General features: G+C 34.8%; 1 protein-coding gene and 1 long non-coding RNA gene across 2 annotated transcripts in view; one reads left to right on the top strand and one right to left on the bottom strand.

Moving 5' to 3' along the window:
- Positions 1-20,287, top strand: part of LOC148951036 (organic solute transporter subunit alpha-like) — a 31,301-nt gene extending 11,014 nt beyond the window's left edge. The window contains exons 2-5 of the mRNA XM_089090110.1: positions 3,614-3,725; positions 11,146-11,271; positions 13,001-13,130; positions 19,993-20,287. Of these exons, the coding sequence (XP_088946236.1) occupies positions 3,614-3,725; positions 11,146-11,271; positions 13,001-13,130; positions 19,993-20,255 (631 nt within the window). The 3' untranslated portion in view covers positions 20,256-20,287. The remainder of the gene's footprint in view (positions 1-3,613; positions 3,726-11,145; positions 11,272-13,000; positions 13,131-19,992) is intronic.
- Positions 1,696-24,034, bottom strand: LOC148951035 (uncharacterized). The gene is made up of 2 exons (XR_016141864.1): positions 23,906-24,034; positions 1,696-2,363 (listed from the first exon to the last, which is right to left on the bottom strand). It is a non-coding gene; the product is annotated as an uncharacterized LOC148951035 (long non-coding RNA).
- Between the last annotated feature and the right edge of the window lie 736 nt (positions 24,035-24,770).

The raw sequence follows: 24,770 nt of genomic DNA, 5'->3' as shown, positions 1-24,770 counted from the left end.
GTCAGACGATCTTATTGAAAATCAAATCATAAGATTCAGCACATCAGAGAACCCTACTGCAGGGTCTTTAAGCTCCTATCTGCGAAAATGTGGAATTTTTATTTTGACCAGAAGGAAGATCACGGATGTGTGTTTATTTGTTTGTTTTTCCCCAGAGATGATCGCACGAAACAATTTATTTATGATACGAAAGATCAGCAGAGGAATCATTTGATCAGAAATCAAAAGCTCTAGCGCAAAAGTGACCAAGAAGATCTACGTCCCTTTCTTCCACAAATTAAAACTTTGAGATAGTCACCTGATGCAGCATAGTGGAAAGATAATCCGATAATTATGCCTTTAAGGATGACATGACCCCCCCCCCCCACCCCATAGTCCCTGGAGAAAGGAGTGTAAGCACTAAGTTACGGAATTTTCCCATTGTTAACATATTGGGTTTGTTATTGGGTAATTATACTGCATTTTTGGGAGGGGGAGCTGTCTTCCAATGTTTTTCGTCACTTAAAAAGGGTACTAGCAAACATAGCTGACCTCCAATCTTTTTGCTCACTTAAGAAGAGCACTAGTAAATTTAATTTCCTTTTAAATGAGCCATTAAACATCTCTCTATGATGTTCTAGTAACCCGCTAGCCTTGGTTGAATAAAAACGAAACAAAACGGGGAGACAAATCAGTGCTACCCATGCAAAAAAGTGATTTTTCTTGCTGTTCAATGTGGGGGACTGTAATTCCCTTATACAAGGTTTTGGACCCTGCTGATTCCAACGGTGCACTTTCTATTTCCATCTGACGTATTTTTCGAGGGAGTTCGGGCTTTTTTGAAATCAGCATAAATTTCTTTTTGCAATAAAGTTTTACTTTTAAAATGAATAGAAATAATAGTTACCATTCCTGAATCAGTGTTAGATGTCAATTTGTTCTCACATGGAAGTTTTTGTTCAAAACGCGTTTTTTAACCTTTGGTTACTATGGGCTGTGGTTCGCTCTTTACCAGGTTGCAGGTGCTGCTGCAATCATAATACAACTTAAAAATAAATTCTCTCTAAAACAGAATGGGAAGATAATTTACTTATTCATGCTTGAATAGCTACCGGGTACTTTCAAAGTTTAGGTTTAACGACGCTTCTTGACTCCTAAGGTCCTTGCGTCGGTCCTGCAGTGTGTTGCTATAGCTGAGTTCGAGCTCTGGATCCCCTATTACCGAGCTGAGATCAAACCCACTGCGCCACCACAGAACATAATGTTGATTTCTTACCGTTGTTTCTTTTTTTTAAAACTTGTAGCCTTAAACAAGTTTGATACAATTTAATTAATATTAATGAATTCATGGACTAATTAACTAAGTCCAAAATTGATTTAAATTGCAAGTTCAACCGTCTATCAAATCAGATCAGCTAAGTTTGGCTACCTAGTACAGCATAAAAAGAATTATATAAAAAGACTATACATAAAATATAAAAAGATATAAAAAGACTATATAAAATATATAAAATATAAAAGACCATAAAATATACTATATAGACTATATAATATGGACTATAAGACTATAGACTATATAGACTATAAAATATATATAGATATATAAAATATAAAAAGACTAAAACATGTTTCTCTAATACTCTAAATTTGATAGTTGAAAAAATATTCAATGTTTTGTTAATGATACCTATAAACGAACTTGCCCACTAAGCTTCCTTGATTTCATAAAAAGATAAACAAAAATCAAAAAGCTACAAAAACAAACACACACAAATGAAAAACAAAGACAACAAAGAAAATCGTTGACAGGCTAAGTATAATAAACCATTGTTTTGAATCACAACAAGACAATTTGAAAACAGTCCGCTTAATGAGTTTCGGATATTATTGAGCTGCGTCGCTCCTTACTTGTCCTGCAGGACGTCATCGTTTCTTACTAGGTTGCTAGCTACTGTTGTAACACTGATACCTCCATATGCGGTTATGCAGTTTTTTGTAGTAGACTAAGCAAGCTGTAAATTAGTTCAGTTTATTTCGTTCTATATAGTACTCTCGGGTCTTGGGCCGTGGAACGCAAGGATAGCTTGGAATTGCACGGGCTTTGAGTGGTCAAAAAGTAAGAAAGCCTTTCTTGTAAGATTTCACATTTGTACTTGAGAATAAAAAAGGCACCTCCTAGCATTACACATCAAAATTATCATTGGACACAAAATTTTCTAAGCAAAATGCATCTCCTGTAGAGGATTTATGCTGGGGGAGAGGCGGTCTCCAAACTTCTATGAACTCTCGATTTTGTCAACACTGCCCTTAATAATCACAACACTTCTTTTTCAGAACAAATTGTGGATAACGTCTGTGAAAGGATTTTTAAAACTACCTCCTTCCTGAAAAAAAAACAAGGCGTTACTATTTATAGGTACCTTTATTTAAAAACTAGAAAAAAAAATAAAAATGAAAACACGAAAAAAAAACACCTTATTAATAAAGAAATAAAAGAGGAAATTGCAAAGTGTACGAATCAAAACAGCGTTGAGTAAAGAATTGTCAAAGTATCGCCTGGCAATTTATACCAATATACAGTGTATTCATTAACACATGTTATCTCATTTTAAGATTTTATTAGTCTCTATGCACTTTTAACTCTGGCAATTCTTTACTCAACGCTGTTTTGATTCGTACACTTTGCAATTTCCTCTTTTATATATATATATATATATATATATATATATATATATATATATATATATATATATATATATATATATATATATATATATATATATATATATATATATATATATATATATATATATATATATATATATATATATATATATATATATATATATATATATATATATATATATATATATATATATATATATATATATATATATATATATATATATATATATATATATATATATATGAATTAAAAGGGACCTTGAAAACATTAAAATGAAGGAAAACGAGTGAGCATATACAAAACATGTCAAAGCTTGACAAACCGGCCACACTTGAAAATGCTAAGAGAGTTCAAAATTAAATTTTCAGAATGAATAAATCCTTCATTAATCTTTATTTAAAACTGTCATTTCATCAAATTCGTTAAAAAGTGTATTAATAAATAAATGGATCATAACACGTTAAAAGATAAAACAAATAAAATACAACAGTATATATATATATATATCTAAATATATATATATATATATATATATATATATATATATATATATATATATATATATATATATATATATATATATATATATATATATATATATATATATATATATATATATATATATATATATATATATATATATATATATATATATATATATATATATATATATATATATATATATATATATATATATATATATATATAAGGGACCTTCCCATTCAAGGGACCTTGAAAACATAGAAATGAAGGAAAACGAGTGAACATATACAAAACATGGGTAACACCTATACAAATCATAGAAAGTAAGTATTTTGTTTTTTCTTAGTTTTTTTGTTGTTGTTTTTGTTTTCGTTGCAATGTATCTTCTGTCATTTTTACCATTTAAATAAGAATAATAGCATCGCTTTATTGAACATGATTTCAGCTCTAAATTTCTAATTATAGGAGAACAATGAGGATAGTGCGAGCCCTTGTCTACCAAGTTCCATTAACGCAGTTCTTGATTGTTTTTGCCGGACACGTCCTTGAGCAGAGTGGTCTTTATACAGTTGGATATGTATGTATTTTGATCTTCTACAAATTAATAGTTTGAAACATAATAAAAAGACGGAAAGAGAATGTAGTAGTTAAGTATATAAATAAGTATACTGGAAACCAATCTGCCATAAAACAAATACGAAACATGAGAAGGCAATGAGCTTGAAGTATAAATAAAAGGGGGCTATATTTATACTTTTCTTTAGAGTTAACACTTTACTGAAAAATACACTTATCTTTCTAATTGCACGGCGATTTTTATAGTTTGAAACATTTGGAAGCCAAAATGTTTTATGCTTCAATAAATTTCTTCGTAAAGAACAGAGCTTTTGAAAAGTTCATAGAGAATGGTAAAGACCGCCAGTACGGTCACCACAAATAGGACAAGCATAGAGAACGTATATGCAGTTATGCCCTTTTTCTATTAGAAATTTTGTCCAGTAAATTTGCAAGGAATTTGCAGCAAACTACTTCCATCCTTTCAGTCTTGTTTGCATACGCGTAAACTTATAGTTATCCGCCAGAACTTATCTTAATCTAATTTTACCAAAGCAGTGTATAAAGTAAACTGAGGAACATTTGACTAAAGCGTAAAAATCACTTTATATATTACATGCTGAGTACTATTACTACTAAAAACGCACCGCAGCACCAAGCCGCCTGAGTCCAACACAGCTACGCACGCTCCTACTCCATCCCAATCTATTCAAAGCCTCCCTTTTTACACCCTCCCATAAAGTTCCCATTTCCTTTAAATCTTTTTTATGGTGTCCTCCCGCCCCAGACGAGGACGACCTGCTTTCCGTTTAGCCCTAGACGGTTGGCCGAAAAGAAAATCTTCGGCAATCTGTCATCCTTCATCCGAACAACGCGTCCTAGCCACCTCAACCTTTCTTTCATTATAACCCCAGAGAGCGGTATTGAACCACAGTTTTCGTACAGCCTATTGTTTGAAATACGGTCAGTCAACCGGGTATCCAGAATAATCCTTAAGCAATTTCTCTGGAAAACTTATAGCAAATCATCATCCACTTTTCGGAGCGCCCATGCTTCAGAGCCATATTTGATCACTGTCATCACTGTAGCCACTGTCATTCTCTAATTCTATGGAAATTTTCTTTTACTAATAACTTTTGATGAGTAAATTTAAAATTAGTGGCATACTTGATGTTTAAGTAGCAGATTCTTTTCGTCTACTTGTAATCGGAATTCATTTTTTAGTGTTTTGGTCTCTATTGACGAGGGTCGCTTACAACTTAAAGTTTTACGAAATATTTGATTCTGGGTTCACTTAAGCGTGAGGAAGGATACCATCAATCATTATCCATTCACCCTTTTGTTATCATTCAGTTTTAATAACCTTTTAATAAATACTTCAAGAATGATAATCATCCCTGAAAACGTACACCCCTACAGACACTATCTTGGTCTGGGGTATAAAATATTGCAAATGGATTTAGTCATCATTTTCATTAACAAAGCTTCTCGAAAAAGAATTTTTATGGGATGACTCCCTAGCCCCCATCCCTCTTCCTTCTGTGCAGGTATTCGAAGGAATTTAGACACACTTAAAAACAACTATGCAATGACAGAGGATCTGTTGCCCCGCAGTACCCACATTGTTGGCTTAGTCAAAACTGTCCATCAGAATGAACGTAGGTATGGGGTTATTCATACCCATCCCACCCTTTGCATATGTCATATTTATCCAAAAGACTTCCTATTAAAAACGGAAAATCTGCGCCTTAAAATATTTTTATTTAAGACTTGAGTGTCACAGTTTTGTCCACATCGGGCCAAAATTGTTGTTCTGCAACACAAACACCCCTTTGTTGCGGTATAGTCTCTTTTTTTGCTTATAAAAGGCATTAGGACTTCCAATCTCCGCTTGGACAAGCCTCTTATTAAATAGTTCGTGATAACGAACTGTAAGTAAGGAGCGACCCGGCTCAGTGGTAACCAAAACTCTAAAACACGGAGTTTCGATACCAATAGATACATCAAAAGAATAAAATTTTGATGCTGATTTCAAATATATAACTTTCTTCAAGTTTAGTTCTACCCATTAAAAGTTACACGCCTGAGAAAATATGCCTGATTTTTGAAAAAGGGAAAAATACCCCCTAAAAATCATAGAACCTTAATGAAAATCACACCATCAGATTCAGCGTATTAGAGAACCCCATTGTAGAGGTTTCAAGCTCATGTCTGCAAAAATGTGGAATTTTGTATTTTTGCCAGAAGAGGGATCACGGATGCGTGTTTGTTTGTTTTTTCTTCTTTTCCCCAGGGGTGATCGTATCGACCCAGTGGTCCTAGAATATCGTGGGAGAGCTTATTCGATCGGAAATTAAAAGTTCTAGTGCCCTTTATAAGTGACCAAAACAAACGGAGGGCAACTAGGCCCCCTCCAACGCTTATTTTTTCCTAAAGTCACCCGATCAAAAGTTTGAGATAGTCATTTTGTTCAGCATAGTCGACAAATCTAATAACTATGTCTTTGAGGATACCTTAATCCCCCAAAGTCCCTGGGGGAAGGGCTGTAAGTTATGGACTTTTCCCAATATTTACATTGAGTATTGGTTATTGGGAAGTATACAGACGTTTTCAAGGGGGATTTTTTCTGGTAGTGGTGGGTGGATTGGTCGAGGGTTACATGGGAGGATCTTTCCATGGAGGAAGTTTTCATAGGGGAAGGGACATTGCTATGGAGGGGGCAACGGATTTCTCAGCATTATTTAAAAAAAAATCCGAAATTAAATAAAAAAAACAATTTTTTCAAATGAAAGTAAGGAGCAACATCTTAACAACAACTTAAAACAAACAAAAATTATTACGTATATGATTGGATTCGTCCCCTAGTAAATACCTCGGTCTTGACGCTAAAGTTTTTTTAGTACTTTCACGAGAGCTATTTATTTTAATTAACAGCCTTTGTGATTAAGGGGTCATTTTTAAAAAATTGGAACAAAATTCGAACTTTAGCGTAAAGAGTTAGGTATTGACTAGGGGGGCAAACCCCCTAATATACGTAATAAAAATGTACGAATATAGAATTTCGTTACGTAAATTAATTCGTAAGTTACGTATATTTACTACTAATAAAAACGTTAGTACATAAAATTAAACAACTTTCGAGAAAACCATTTAGCAAAAAAAAAAAAAATTTTAATGCAAAATTTCGTTTTAATTATTCATTTACACTCATAAACTAAAAATTAAAAAAACTTCGAGATACAGAGGTAAACTACCTTGCGGCTGGTAGGTCTCCAATCACTTTCGACTTATAAAAAAGACGAGAAATAAATAAACCTTAAAAATATCCTTGTCTAACTTAGGTGATGAAAGTAAAGTAGTCAACATTAGTTTTTGCTGAAATACAGCATTGGAAATAGTTCTTACTTCCTACTTCGCTTAAACATTCCCACGGGATGTTTAACTTAAATGATAATGACATACCGAGGGGTATTTTACACTAGTATCTTAGAACTTGAACATAGAAAATTCAATTACTTCCATAAAAACGAAAATAAAAGAACAAAATTCATTCTATTGGGCAGTTATGTTTTAACTTGTCTCGTGTTTTCACTTACTAAGGGAGCTAGGAGGGAGATTATACAAGAAGGAGGATTTTAAACATCAAGTTGAGGATTTTCAGCCATGGACATTGATATGGTACCCTTTCTTAAGCTTCCCAGCCTTACCGCTTTGGAAATGGTGCCAAATAGTGTCATCTTTGGTGTCATGTGATATTTCACGATGGAGTTGTTTAGATAGAACTAGAAGAGTTAAGCAGAAATGCGCAATAGCAGTTAACTTAATCCTTAAACATATCTCTGCCATCTTGCAGAAGTCTGCTAGTCCAGGCAAAAAAAAGAAATAAGTAAGGGGATGTATACAATCGATGCAAACATCGATTGCAAAAAATCGACCATGCAAAAATCGATTTTCCTTGTTGATCAAGATGAAGAGGGCAGTCAAAGCCTCTATTGCTGTGGCACCATCTCCTCTGTTACTTAAAACGGCATTAAATATTACGATTTCCCTTCAAGTAAGTCCTCTTTCAATGTTCTACAACCGCTGGTCTGATACGATCACACCTGGCAAAAAAGAGAGATACATCAGTGTTACACATATAAAAAAGGGATTTGAAAAATTATGTATAAATGAACATAATGAATTGATACTATATTAACTGATATTCCGCTTTTATTTATTTCTTCCGGGTATTTTAAGTGTTATGTAAGTGTGTTTATTATGTATGATATTCCACAAGAGGTTTGCCACAACCAAAGGCACGATTAGCCAAATTGCATATAAGCAGAGAGCCAATGTATTTCCCCAGACAGTTAATCACTTTTACCCATGCTTTTTTTGCCCATAACGAATATGGCCTCTTTGATTTTAATTGATAAACCAATGCAGTTGCGACATGAAAAATAAGATCCCGGTAAAACCAGGCAACTTTCTATTGCCACTTTATTTAAGATAAGATAAGGGTTTATTCCAAAAACATGACAACGCAAAAAAACAAATGACCTTCCATAAGCTAACGCTTGTTCGGAAGTATTTACCCTCTTAAAATTAACACTTATAATAACATAATAAAGAGAAAGAAGATAAAAAAAAAGAGAAAAAGAGGCAAGATAGAAAAAAAGAAGAAAAAATGAAAATCCTACACTCACTCGGCTCCTGGTCGCAATAACCAAAAATCAATACTTCACATACTCCAAAACTTCCCGCCGCCATCCCATATATAATAAATAAACGAAACAAAAAAAAAATAAAAATATATAGGAAAAACGGGAAAACGGGTTCCGGGCAAACCTGAGAGTGACTCAACTATACCACCCTTTAAACAAATTCATACAAATTCATACCTATGGAGAGAAAGGGTTTTAAGGTCCCGACGGAATTCACATAGATTCGCTGACCTTTTTAAAGAAACAGGCAAATTATTCCAGACAACTGGCCCCACATGACGTATTGAAAATAGCAATCTAGTACTAGTAACTTGAGGTGTCCATATATCTCTAGCATGACGAGTAGGATAATTATGTACATCATCACCAGAAATAAATAAATTTAAAGAATTTAAAAAACACTTGGGAACCAAATTAGAAAAATACTTAAACATAAATAACCCATGGTAAAATTTTCCAAGACCTGACACAGGGATAATATTTAACTGTACATATTAGGATCTAACCAACGTTCTCAAATTATCTCCTGACAACACTCGCAGTGCCATATTTTGTATCACACGTAACTGCTGCAAATGCACTGAAAATGTGCTAGATCATATACTCACACAATATACTAAATACGGTTGAACTAACGAAAAATAAATCAATCTCAAAACAGAATATTGGAAAATATTTTTTAACTTTCTTATCATTCCAACATTTCTTGCAATCTTACTACTAATAAAAGAAACATGATTTTTAAAACTAAGGCATTCATCCACAATAACACCAAGGTATTGTATAGTATTTGTACACTTAATTACATAATTCTCTATTTTCAAATCCACAACCCATGGGTAAACATTTGATGATCTACCATATATAATAAAACCTGATTTACTATGGTTTAACAAAAGCCTATTCACTCTCATCTACTTATTTATGCCTGACATACCTCTTCTAATTATTTCTATTAAATCAGATTCAGTCTTTGCTGTAGCAGTAAAATGAGTATCATCTGCAAAACTAGGAATAATCACCCTACAATTGGAATGTGCACTGTCTAATAAATCCAAAACAGAAAATCGTAAGTCATTGATATAAACCAAGAATAAAAGCAGACCTAAAACAGAACCCTGAGGAACACCATAATCAACCATTCTTTCACCAGACCTCACATTAGAAATTTCAACGCACTGGGTCCTACCTCTCAAAAAAGTTTCAAATAACTTCAACGCATTTCCTCTAATTCCACAATTTTCTAGCTTCATAATTAAAATTTCATGGTCAACTGAATCGAACGCTTTAACAATATCTAAAAAAATAGACGCCACCTTAAACCCTTGGTCCAAAGCATCATGCAAAAACGTCGTCAAAAATAAAACTGCCTGTTCGGTAGACATCCCCTTACGAAAAACGAACTGATTAGAATGGAAAAAGGAAATATTCTCCAAAAACTCAGATACTCTAGAATTAATAGGTTTTACTACTAGCCTAGAAATAACAGAAAGGAGGGATATCGGTCGATAATGATTCACATTTTTCCTATCACCCCCTTTAAATAAAGGTATTACTCTGGCACTTTTAAGACACTCCGGATATATACCACATTTAAAACTAGCATTAACCAGGTACAAAATTTGTTGCGATATCACAGAAAAATTGACTTAAAAACCTTTGTTGTAATAAAGTCTGACCCGGATGCACAGTTTCGCATACCTTTTACCACATCAGACAATTCTTTTTCAGTAACCGGTCGCAAGTACATAGAAACGTCACTACTTTCAGGCAAAAACTGAGTAAAATCACCATCACTTGCATGCTGCTGAACAGACGACGCTAACCGGCCCCCTACACTAGAAAAGTGCTCACACATACGTTCAGTATTTCGGCGAATATTTTCACCATCAACAAGACTACTAACAATTTCAGGCTTATTCGGTTTAATAACAGAATTTATAACATTCCAAGTCTTTCTCGGGTTACCCTCCGCATTTTTAAATCTATCACTCAGGCAATCTAACTTAGCTTTACGAAGCATACTATTCAACTTATTACAATACGCTTTATAAATATTTACATCGCTAATACTATTACTTAATGCGGACTTTTTATACAGTTGCTGTCGCCTAGCTCGACAAGCTTGAATACTCTTCGTACCCCAAGGCTTCTTCTGCCAATCAAAATACTTACGTTTCTTCCTAACTTGACTACAAGCAACTACTGTATCCTTAATCATCGAATACCAAAGTGTAAATTTATCATTCACATCCATATCGTTACTATATAAAAAATCACAATTTTTTCCTCCAAGCTCATTTTTAACTTCAGTACATTAATAACAGGAAAACAATTTTCCGATACTTTAGAACGCTCTGATCTTGGCCGGTTCAAAAGAGACGGAATAGATATCAACAGATCGAAATGATCCGAAACGTCAATTACAATAACACTCGCACTACTATATACAGTATTTAAGTAAACGTTATCAATCAACGGATTAGCTCTTTGATTTTAATTGATAAACCAATGCAGTTGCGACATGAAAAATAAGATCCCGGTAAAACCAGGCAACTTTCAATTGCCACTTTATTGACTCATTTTTCTACCAGCTGACCAAAAACATTTAGATAGACATTTATGTCCAGATATAATTGTCCATAACAGACATCTGTGGTCCCACCCTCTCCATAACTGACATCTATGGTCCGAAAAAGGACTTTGTGCTTCCTTATACACATTTTTTCTTTATAGATGGGACCAGATGATTCATATTTATGGCTGAATTTACTAAACTTCACCACATTTTTATTTGCAATGTGGGGTGTAAACATGATCATCGCAATGTCAGCCGAAAGACTTGCCCACATCAAATATAGTGTAAGTACCTATTTTATCCCTCTTTGGCTCCATGGCTAAAAAATAGAAAAATTAATTTCGTACAAACTACAATATTGTATCTATTTTTTATTAGACCAGCCCATATCACAAGGCTGTGTCTGTGTATGAATGATACTGTGGAATACATGAAACTGAAAACAAAAATAAAATATAAATAATAGCAAAGTAATAAATAGATTACATGGTAAGTAGCATATGTTAATTATTTTATTCAGTTTGTCTGAAAGCTCATCTGTATAAACAAAGAGTAGAGTAGAATATTTTTATTTATAACACATACATAAATAAATGTCACAAAACAGCGCACATGCCTGGTAGCATACTTTAGCGCTGAAAATATTGCCAACGAAAATACACAGCCATTTTCTAACTAAATTTTACAACAACGAAAAAGAAAACTCTAATGAACAAAATGCTTAGCATGTCATAAGATATTTCTTCACCAGTCTTAGAAAATGTTGCTTGTTGCTGCATTTTCGAACTGATGCTGGAATTGAGTTCCAGATTTTTGGGCCAGTGTGACGGATGCTGAATCTCGCTCTCGATGTCGGGCGAATTTCGCACGAAAAGTCTGAACGATGCGTAGTAGGATAATTATGAAATTGAGAATTAATTGGAAAAATGCAGGAGAAATTCAGAGGTGAACTGCTATATTGATAATCGTGACAAAAACTAGAGATAGAAATTAAATGAAGTTGGTCCAAAGAAAAAATTCCTGAAGTCCCATATAGGCCACAACAAAACAGCCACAACAGCATGTAATTGTAACTAAATACGAGAGAAAAAAAAATCGATAACTCAATTATAAAACAAGCCACAGGAGACCTAATATTTTCATTTTATCTTTTTTTCGCAAAGTTTTTAAACTGTGTTTTCTGTTTCTGCTATGCTGTATCCGTTAATCAAACGCAAGGAAAACAATACTGGTATGTGAAGCGAAAAAAAAAGGTAGAACGAATGTCTCCTTTATCAGTTTTATTGAATATAATTCAGATGTGAACATATATGTGTATAGATGTGAATATATGTTCTGTGAATATACAGGATATGAGGTAGCTCGACGGCGTTACAAAAACTTGCAAGGTGAAAGTGGTTGAAACGAATTTGATTTGGGAACATAAGAGACATAAAACAGCATTTAAGTATGGAAAATATTGATAAACGAGAATAAGAGTTTCGAAATCTCTTGTGATCAGCATAACTACTTGGTGGGCTGGTGGAGCTTAACAACGAAGGTGAAGTGTCCTGTTTAATTGGGGGTCCTAAATAAATGCATTATGAGCGTTTTATATATAGATGTAGCATAGGCAGGTAGGCCGAAGTTTGTGGGCAAGGGTAAATTAAAAAAAAAAAAACACTAACTGGCAAATTATATGAACAATATACAATGTCGTTTGAAATTATTATTAAGGTCCTGAAAATGTCGGGGTAGCGTATTTAATCATTTCTTATGATCCGTTTTTGGATCTCTATACAAGTTATGAGAAGACTGTCCAATCAATTCTGAATAGTGTTGCCTTACAAACAAAAAATATTGCAGTAGGCGAGATAGGGTAACTTAATAAGGTATCAAACGACCTTGAGTGATCTACTAAATTTGTTACTGTGCCTTGATACATGTTTATGTATATCGCAGAGACGTAGGTTTTTGTGTGACATAGTAGCCTATTTGTGCGACCTTAGTGTAAGTTTGTCTTCTGTTTTTCAGAGAAAAATTCGGATGATCCAACTTTTGATAATATGGATTAAAAGTCAAACTGTACTGTTGGCCATCATAGCTGGATACGGGGGATTTCCATGTCTGTTACCGAACCTATCTGTAAAGGCGTATAAGAACTGTAAGTATATTTATCATTTGTTTAGGTTTATTCGTAGAGGTCTACACCATCGAAAGGGTTGGGTAGCAATTGTTTATTTAAGTTAAGCATGGGAACAAAGAATTTTATATATTTGTTATGATGAATCTGAAAACCGATTAATTCTTTAATTGTGTCTAATATAGCATCCACTATGAACATATATGAAACAGATCTGTACAAAACTACCGCAAATGGTTATTGACAAGACAGGTCATAGAAAATCTAAGGGGGAAGGGGGAGGGGGAGGAGATTCTCTTTCATGAATAATAACATCTTAGAAGTGACATAATATAACATTTTTATGGATTTTTTTTTTACATAAACAGCACCCCCTCCCCCACAGATGGTTCTGGAAATATTTTTTCCTGTCTATCGCAAGTCTATCCGAAAACATTGTGAATGTGCTTTTCATTTGCTTACATCCGTTAGTGAAGATAAATAATTTCCTAAACTGCTTAACCTTCCCATTTAAAAGCGAATGGCAACTAAACCACTTGACTAAAACAGACAACTAAAACATTTGCCGATCGGTTTATGAGCACGCAGGCAATATTCTCGTCATTTAATGTAATACGGGAGCCTTAAGAGAAGGCTTTATGCCTCAATCATGTGGATTAAAAATCTGCATCGTAATTTTTGGTCTTCTACAGAGCTTCCAAAAAGTATTACGTCATTACACGTATTGCGTCATTATATTCGTCATTTACTGTATTACGGGAACCTTACGAGAAGGCATTACAGATTTTAAATATTAATGACAAGAATTGAAAATCTGAATTCTGATTTTGGGTCTTCTACAGGGCTTCCAAAAACTATACATCATTGTGCGTATTACGTCATTATATGCATCTTTTATAGTATTACAGAAGCTTTATGGGAGGGATTACGGATTGAAAATTTTAATCCTGAAAATTGAAAAAACCCTTAGTTTCTTATCTTCTCTAGGGCTGAAACCCTCCTGTCCGCATCATATAGACACTGGCAAAACTTTGCTAAGAGCAGATAAACTTTTAATAAAAATAAGAAAAAACCTTATGATCTTTGTAATATGTTTCATCTGCTTTGTTTATTTAACAGCTCTTAAAATGGAGATGTTGTCTAAGACATTATTTAAGAACTTATAGCTAACAGATCATAGGCAACGCGCTAGCACTGCCTAAGTAAAGAACGATGTGGGCACAATGTGTTTTTTTTTTTCTCCACCTGGGCGGGCACTTCGCATTGAAGGAGTTGTCGTAAAAACTTCGAAAAAGGTTCATTCGATTGGAAATTGGAGTGGCTAGTGCCCTTTTTAATAATCGAAACTGATTGGAGGGCAACTAGCCCCCCCCCCCCCCCCAACGCCGAACATTTCCCCAAACACATCCAATCAAAATTTCGAGATAGCCATTTTGTTCAGCGTAGTTGATTTCCAGATAGAAAATATGTTTTTGAGGAGGACGCTCACCCACAACCCTCGGGGCAAGGGTTTTGAGTTATGCCTTGAGGGCATATAAGAACGATGTTGGCACAATGTACTATTTATTAAATTTTTTTTTCCTTTAGAGCAGGGCACTTCATATTGAAGGGGTCGTCGTAGAAACTTCAAAAGGGGCTCATTTAATTGGAAATTGAGAGTTCTAGTACCCTTTTCAATATTCGAAAGTGATGGGAGGGCAACTAGCCCCCCCCCCCCACGCCCATCATTCCCCCAAACACATCCAATCAAAATTTTGAGATAGCCATTTTGTTCAACGTAGTTGATTTCCAGATAGAAAATATGTTTTTGAGGAGGACACTCCCCCACAACCCTCAGGGCAAGGGCTTTAAGTTATACCCTGGTGGCCAATACGGTTTGTAAAGAAAGCGTAGTTGTAGAAACTTCAGAACAGGCTCATTCGACTGGAAATTCAAAGGGCTTGTGCGATTTTTAAGATTCGAAAGTGATTGAAGGGCACTTATCCCCCCCCACGCCCATGATTTCCCCAAACACATCCAATCAAAATTTTGAGATAGCCATTTTGTTCAGCGTAGTTTATTTACTGATAGAAACTATGTATTTGAGGAGTAGACTACCCCACAACCCTCGGGGCAATGGTTTTAAGTAAGGCCCTTGGGACACTTGTGGGCTAATTTGGTAAAGTGTAAAATGCATTATTTTTTTCCTTTAAGGCAGGGAACTTCATTGTAAAAGATTCTTTGTGGAAACTTCAACAGGTGCTCATTCGGCTAGACACTGAGAGTGCTGGTGTTTGTTTCAATATTCGAAACTGATTGGAGGGCAACTCGCCCCCCCCCCCCCCGCACACGCCCATCATTCCCCCAAGCACATCGATTAAAAATTTAGAGATAGCCATTTTGTTCAGCGTAGTTGATTTCCAGATAGAAAATATGTTTTTGCGGAGGACACTCCCCCACAACCCTAAGGGCAAGGGTTTTAAGTTATGCCCTGGAGGCATACAAGGTTTTTATAGAAGGCGTTGTCGTAGAGACTTCAAAACAGGCTCATTCCATTGGAAATTCGAAGGGATAGTTCCCCTTTTAATGGTCAAAAGTGATTGGAGGGCAACTAGGCCCCCTCCCCCCAAGCCCATCATTCCCCCAAACACATCCAATCAAAATTTTGAGATAGCCATTTCGTTCAGCGTAGTTGATTTTCACATATAAAATATGTTTTTGAGGAGGAAACTCCCCCACAACCCTCAGGGCAAGGGTTTTAAGTTATGCCCTGGAGGCATATAAGGTTTTTATAGAAGGCGTTGTTAAAGAAACTTCAAAAAAGGCTCATTCGATTGGAAATTCAAAGGGATAGTGCCGTTTTTAATAGTCGAAAGTGATTGGAGGGCAAATAGCCCCCCCCCCCCACGCCCATCATTCCCCCAAACACATCCAATCAAAATTTTGAGATAGCCATTTTGTACAGCGTAGTTGATTTCCAGATAGAAAATATATTTTTGAAGAGGATACTCCCCCACAACCCTCGGGGCAAGGGTTTTAAGTTATGCCCTTAGGGCATATAAAAGCGATCTTGGCACAATGTACTATTTATTATTATTTTTTTCTTTACAGCAGGGAACTTCATAGGAAAGGGGTCGTTGTAGAAACTTCAAAAGGGGCTCATTCGATTGGAAATTGAGAGTTCTAGTGCCCTTTTTAATAGTCGAAAGTGATTGGAGGGCAACAAGCCCCCCTAACGTCCATCATTCCCCCAACCACATCCAATCAAAATTTTGAGATGCCATTTTGCTCAGCGTAGTTGGTCTCCAGATAGAAAATATGTTTTTGAGGATGACACTCCCCATAACCCTCAGGGCAAGGGTTTTAAGTTATGCCCTGGGGGCATATTGGGTTTTATAGAAGGTGTTGTCGTAGAAACCTCAAAACAGGCTCATTCGACTGAAAATTCGAGGGGCTAGTACCCTTTTTAATAGTCGAAAGTGATTGGAGGACAACTAGTGCAAGGGTTGTAAGTTATGCCCTGGGGGCATATAAGGTTTATATAGAAAGTTGTTGTATAAATCATAGGCAGGACGATCGCGCTGCCTAAGTAAAGAACGGGGACACTCGAGACCGAGACAAGAAACGGGGAATAAGTAAGGAGGAGGACACTCCCCCACAACCCTCAGGGCAAAGGTTTTAAGTTATGCCCTGGGGGCATATAAGAATGATGTTGACGTAATATATTATTTATTAATTTTTTCCTTTAGAGCAGGGCACTTCGTATGGTAGAAGTTGTCTTAGAAACTTCGAAAAGCGCTCATTCAATTGGAAATTGGAGGGGCTTTTGCCGTTTTTATATACGAAAGTTATTGGAAGGCGACTAACATCCCTCTCGCGCCCACCATTTCCCCAAAAACATCCAATCAAAATTTTGAGATAGCCATGTTGTTTAATGTAGTTGAAAATTCTGGAAATTCGGTCTTAGAGGATTACAACCACCCTAACAGACCTTAAGGTAAGGGTTGTAATTTATGCCCTGGGGGCATATAAGGTGTTTATAGAAAGCGTTGTCGTTTCCAAAAGGGCTCATTCGATTGAAAATCGAAAGGCCTAGTGCCCTTTTTAATAGTCGACAGTGATTGGAAAGCTTGGCATTTTTATAGTAAAGATCGAAGCGAGTATGATATATTATTTTTTGTTGTTGTTTAGACCAGGGCACTTCGTATCGAAGGAGTTGTCGTGGAAGCTTAGAAAAGGGCTCATTCGATTGAAAATAGACAGGGCTGATGCCCTTTTTAATAGTCGAAAGTGATTTGAGGGCAACTAATCCTCTATCAACTCCCTCACTCCCTCGCAAACCCTCCCATTTCTGCTCTTAAAATTTAACCAAATCAAAATAGCGTCGGTGCATCCAAACTATCAAAGAAAGTAAGCAGATTTTTTTGCTAATGGTATCAAGTTTTCCATTTCAGGTCAACTAGAGGAGTTATGAAACCAAATTAAACAACACTATTTGTGTCCAGATTTCTAAAGGTGTGTATCTTGTTAAAAATTGCTGAAAATTTTTCTCCAGCATACAAATAGCAGGCTAAACTATAAAGTTTTAAACGACGAAAATATTTAAATTGTTAATTTCTTTTTCACTGAAAAGACTAGGTCAATGTAAGACGAACACAAAATAACTAAAAAAGCTTTTTTCAAATAACAATTTTTTCAAGGAAAAGTAAAGAGATCTAGTACACAAAACATGAGCTATACTGAAATCAAATAATCTACCAAGCATGAAAATGCCACAATTCAGCATCGATAAATAAATGAAACCCAAAACGAACATAAATTACAATAATTAACTCGTTTTGAGTTTGACTCGGTTAATTGTTGTAATTTCTGTTTGTTTTGGGTTTCATTTATTTATCGATGCTGATTTCTTGTAGCTTTACGCTTGGTAGATCATTTGATTTTATTTTTGCTCATGTTTTGTTTAATGGAGTTCTTTACTTTTCTTTGAAAAGCTTATTTTGTAGAAACAGTTTTTTAAATTAATTTATTGAAACGAAGGCAAGGGTCAAAGATCACATTACTCATCTTCCCTACTGCCCTTGAAAAATTAAACTATCCAGGTGTTGCAAAAGAAACTTAAAAATGACAGTATGTAAAGACCATGGGTGATGAATAAGTTCTACCGAGAATTCAAAAGAATTTTGAATTCAGACTATGAATTGCGTGAATTAGAAGCACTGAAGAACTTTATTGAGCCAGAATAAATTTTTCAATGTAACCGAGTCTCGATCCATAATTTTTCACCAAAACAGAAATAAAACAAACATAACTGTGACATAACACGTTTTGAAATTAAGTAAGCTTCAATAGAGAAATAAGTATTAGCAATAAAAAAGTTATTTTTATAAAACGGTTGAAAATCCCATTTAAAGAGATTGTTGATAACTCTCTGAGAAGAACTGCAACTAGATAATTCCTCCGCATACTAGCTAATCACAGAGTGAAGCTTTATAATAAATAATCCTTTGCGTAAGTTTAACAGAAGTTGATCAAGACAGGTTTGATTATATATGTTTTACACATGTATATGTACACATGATATGTTTTTGCATTTATGAGCAATGTTTATGTGTTTCCTTGATTTAAAAGTCACACCTGTAACACTCAAGGAGAAAATTGAAGTGACAACAAACTAGTCGAAAAAATTGTATCAAAAGTAATTTTCATCCGCTTAGTAATCTAATTAACGACGCTTCTTCACTACTACGGTCCCTGCGTCAGCCCTGCAGAGTGTTGCTACAGCTGGGTTCGGTCTTTTTCCCAGGTTCAATCGGGAATTGGGTTCCCGGGTTCGATCTTTCCAAGCTAGGATCAAACCCACTGCACCGGCACAGGACTTGTCCCCACCTCTTTACCTTCTCATGCTGTCTTCAAATCTTTTGCCAGATTTAGCTTACGGACAGAACAACTGCTGTTTTGAGTTTCAATCTTTTCTAATTCAAAAAGTTATGCCTTAAATCTCCCCTCTGGTCGGTGAATTACAAAGTTTACGTTTTAAATTTGAACAGTGTTCAACTTGATAAATCGAGCGAGATATTGGCGCTGTAGTCACGCTTAAATTTGATTTTATCCGCAAGCTTGACTATACTGTAACCCGGGCAATGGTCTCACTGTCACAATTCTTATAAGGATAACGATTTCTATGAACGATGGGAAAGGGTATACTTTTGGAACATAGACATAGTTACAACATAAGAACAGCCTAAGTAACTTAGAGGGATTATCTCAGGTTAGAAGCTGTCCATGCTTGCCAGTTTCCTTGCGCAGAAAAAAGTTATTTTAATCACATCATTAAAGAAGTTTCATTAAAACAAATCATGTTTTAACCACAATTCCATTACAAATATTTAACAAGTTTACCCCAAAAAATGGGACATGAAATAGAATCATTTAATAAAGCTCTAATTTTTCGATGGCTAGTGGTGTATGAAAACCAATAATACAACTTTTTAAGAAACTGAGGTGCTTTAAGATGCACCAAACTAAATTCCCCAAATTTCATGCAAGGACAATATAGAAATTGATAGTTGATTTGGTGTTGATAGTTGATTTTCACAAACAGAAAAACGATTTCTACTGTCTACAAACGCTGCACATATAACAAAACTGACATTTTTACAAGTGATCAGTAAAAGAAACTAGCCAGTTTCTTAAACTCTAAGACAGTAATATATAATGAAAAAAGAAAAAAAAATGAAAAAGAGGAACAAAACAGCCAAACAACAACCAGGCTCATTCAACAATATCATTTTCCATATCACAACCATACCTAAACCCCTTTACCACCTCACCACCCCTCTTCCCTGCCACCCCCCCCCTTTAATTGAACAATAAACAGAACGTTCTTTTGTTTTTATTCTAGTCGTCGAGAACTCACTTATCATTGGAGAATGTTTTCTGATATCTATTCCTCTGGCGTACGAGTATCGACTCAGAACCGGCAGTTATGACAGAAAGGATATGATGACCAAATCTTCCAGTACCCCAAGCATATCTACAAGTGTTGAAACAATTCCACAAACCCCAGATGGCTCCATCAAAGATTTTTATTCAAGGCATCCAAGACTGCCAAGATCTGTTTCAAACGATGAAATAATGAACTTAGAGTTTGTTGCATACTGTTAAGGATTTTAAAATAATGACTATATTAAGTGGTATTTATCGTTACTAAATTTATAGCCAAAATAGCTAAGTAACAGCTAGCAAGCTTGAACATTTCGTCTTTACAAGTTTTTAGCTATGAGAACAGCAAAATTTTTCCCATTCTCGACCTTTCTGGTCAATTTAATAGCTAAAAAGTCACTTGATTTTTTTCTTCATATTTAACTCCTCTGCATACAAGCTGGACTTTCCCTTTGAATCTGGATCCTCATTAAGGTTTTAGCTCTGCAATCGAAGAAGAGAACCTTCAACATTACACAGTGCACCTAACTCCAGATAGTGAAAACATGTATGAAGAATTATGGTTTTCCACCGCCGACTGTATAAACGATACGTTATCAATAAAACAATGTCGATGTTTAACCTGATTACTGCTTAGGGCCTTGTCTCACCAATTGATGCATAATGACTTTAACATTACATAGTGCATCTAACTCCAGGCCGTGAAAAATAAATATAATGTATCGTGATTTTTGACCTCCGACTTTCTAAATAATATGTTATCTATAAAACACGATCGATTTCCAACATAAATCCTGATTACGGCCTGGCCTAACCAGTTGATGAATAATGACTTTAACATTACATAGTGCATCTAACTCCAGGTCGTGAAAAATATATATAATGTATCATGATTTTTGACCTCCGAATTTCTAAATAATCTATAAAACACGATCAATTTCCAACATAAATCCTGATTACGGCCTGGCCTATCCAGTTGATGAATAATGACTTTAACATTACATAGTGCATCAAACTCCAGGTCGTGAAAAATATATATATAATGTATCATGATTTTTGACCTCTGACTTTCTAAATAATATGTTATCTATAAAACACGATCAATTTCCAACATAAATCCTGATTACGGCCTGGCCTAACCAGTTGATGAATAATGACTTTAACATTACATAGTGCATCTAACTCCAGGTCGTGAAAAATATATATAATGTATCATGATTTTTGACCTCCGAATTTCTAAATAATCTATAAAACACGATCAATTTCCAACATAAATCCTGATTACGGCCTGGCCTATCCAGTTGATGAATAATGACTTTAACATTACATAGTGCATCAAACTCCAGGTCGTGAAAAATATATATATAATGTATCATGATTTTTGACCTCTGACTTTCTAAATAATATGTTATCTATAAAACACGATCAATTTCCAACATAAATCCTGATTACGGCCTGGCCTAACCAGTTGATGAATAATGACTTTAACATTACATAGTGCATCTAACTCCAGGTCGTGAAAAATATATATAATGTATCATGATTTTTGACCTCCGAATTTCTAAATAATCTATAAAACACGATCAATTTCCAACATAAATCCTGATTACGGCCTGGCCTATCCAGTTGATGAATAATGACTTTAACATTACATAGTGCATCAAACTCCAGGTCGTGAAAAATATATATAATGTATCATGATTTTTGACCTCCGACTTTCTAAATAATATGTTATCTATAAAACACGATCAATTTCCAACATAAATCCTGATTATGACCTGGCCTAACCAGTTGATGAATGACTTTAACATTACATAGTGCAGGTCGTGAAATATATAGATATAATGTATCATGATTTTTGACCTCCGAATTTCTAAATAAGATGTTATCTATAAAACACGATCGATTTCCAACATAAATCCTGATTAAGGCCTGGCCTAACCAGTTGATGAATAATGACTTTAACATTACATAGTGCATCTAACTCCTGTCGTGAAATATGTATATAATTTATCATGATTTTTGACCTCCGACTTTCTAAATAATATGTTATCTATAAAACACGATCAATTTCCAACATAAATCCTGATTATGACCTGGCCTAACCAGTTGATGAATGACTTTAACATTACATAGTGCATCTAACTCCAGGTCGTGAAATATATATATAATGTATCATGATATTTGACCTCCGACTTTCTAAATAATATGTTATCTATAAAACACGATCAATTTCCAACATAAATCCTGATTTTGGCCTGGCCTTACCAGTTGATGAATAATGACTTTAACATTACATAGTGCATCTAACTCCAGGTCGTGAAAAAATACATATAATGTGTCATGATTTTTGATCTCCGACTTTCTAAATAATATGTTATCTATAAAACACGATCAATTTCCAACATAAATCCTGATTTTGGCCTGGCCTTACCAGTTGATGAATAATGACTTTAACATTACATAGTGCATCTAACTCCAGGTCGTGAAAAAATACATATAATGTGTCATGATTTTTGATCTCCGACTTTCTAAATCATATGTTATCTACAAAACACGATCGATTTCCAACGGAAATCCTGATTATGGCCTGGCCTAACCAGTTGATGAATAATGACTTTAACATTACATAGTGCATCTAACTCAAGGTCGTGAAAAAATACATATAATGTATCATGATTTTTGACCTCCGACTTTCTAAATAATATGCTATCTGTAAAACACGATCGATTTCCAACATAAATTCTGATTATGGCCTGGCCTAACCAGTTGATGAATAATGACTTTAACATTACATAGTGCATCTAACTCCAGGTCGTGAAAAAATACATATAATGTATCATGATTTTTGATCTCCGACTTTCTAAATCATATGTTATCTACAAAACACGATCGATTTCCAACGGAAATCCTGATTATGGCCTGGCCTAAGCAGTTGATGAATAATGACTTTAACATTACATAGTGCATCTAACTCCAGGTCGTGAAAAAATACATATAATGTATCATGATTTTTGATCTCCGACTTTCTAAATCATATATTATCTACAAAACACGATCGATTTCCAACGGAAATCCTTATTATGGCCTGGCTTAACCAGTTGATGAATAATGACTTTAACATTACATAGTGCATCTAACTCCAGGTCGTGAAAAAATATATATAATGTATCATGATTTTTTATCTCCGACTTTCTAAATTATATGTTATCTACAAAACACGATCGATTTCCAACGGAAATCCTGATTATGGCCTGGCCTAAGCAGTTGATGAATAATGACTTTAACATTACATAGGGCATCTAACTCCAGGTCGTGAAAAATACATAAAATGTATCATGATTTTTGACCACCGACTTTCTAAATAATATGTTATCTGTAAAACACGACGATCGATTTCCAATATAAATCCTGATTATGGCCTGGCCTAACCAGTTGATGAATAATGACTTTAACATTACATAGTGCATCTAACTCCAGGTCGTGAAAAATATATATAATGTATCATGATTTTTGACCTCCGACTTTCTAAATAATATGTTATCTATAAAACACGAACGATTTCCAACATAAATCTTGATCATGGCCTGGCCTAACCAGTTGATGAATAATGACTTTGTACGCCTTACTTAAACATTACATAGTGTGCCTAACTCCAGGACCAGAAAAATGTATATAACGAGTTATGGTTTCCGACCACCGACCTTCCAAATGATATGTTATTAATAAAATTCTACCGATCTCTATCATAAATCCTGATTCCAGCCTTACCTAACCAGTCGATGCATACCGCCTTCTAGCCCCCAACACCAGATCATGGTAAATGTACACAGTGTATCATGGTTTTTGACTATTGAATTTCTAAATCATACCTCATCAACAAAACACTATCGATCGTAAATCCTGATTCCGGCCTTGTCTGATCAACTGATGCAAAAATGTCTTCAAAATTGCTTTGTGCACCTAAATCCAGGTCATGAAAAGTTGTGCAATAAAGCATATCCAAATTACAGAAAACGGGTTGAATCTGGCCTGTAACGGATTTTAGATTTTAATCACATTAGCAAAAGCCTTTCTAAGATCTTCATTATAATTTACAAGGACGAGGAGCCGGATTGCACTTGGACATAATGACATCTAATTTCAACAATATGTATTTTCTAGAACTCAATGATCACCAAATATTTTATCTTAACCCCAAAATGTTGCAAAACTATAAATTCAGCCCCTAAAACGTTATAAAGTATAAAACGTTGTAACATTGGAGTCTGTTCTGCCAATTAAATAATGCAATTTTGTCAAACTCGTGACCTATACTGATCGTTTTTTCAGGCCAGAAAACCCCAGGGTGCCAATTTTCAAAAAAAAGAAAAATATGGAGCCGTTTTAAAGGACAAATTTATACATACATATATACATATACAGTTGCTCGTTTAAACAGAGTAGATATTATACAAGTATATATAAGAAGGATCCCCAGCTGTAGATTCCTCTTATTTCCCGAAAGAGAAATTCACTTATGTTGTTGAGAGGAGGAGCTGCAGCTGTAATTATCCTGAATCACTGAAAAACCTATCTATGCCTCTGAACATACTCTCATCATTACTACAAGAGATAATGATCACTTACATCTTTACATATTCAGGGATAATATCCCTTACAATTTATGTTTAAAATACCTGACTTTTTGTATGTATGGCGGAACAGCCCTTTGAGAATATAATAATGAATGTTTAC

The sequence above is a fragment of the Artemia sp. Qi Xiang Cuo genome, chromosome 6 (assembly GCF_049724085.1).
Source record: "Artemia sp. Qi Xiang Cuo chromosome 6, ASM4972408v1, whole genome shotgun sequence".
NCBI classification, from domain to species: Eukaryota; Metazoa; Arthropoda; class Branchiopoda; order Anostraca; family Artemiidae; genus Artemia; species Artemia sp. Qi Xiang Cuo.
This window is presented reverse-complemented; position numbering and strand designations above follow the sequence as displayed.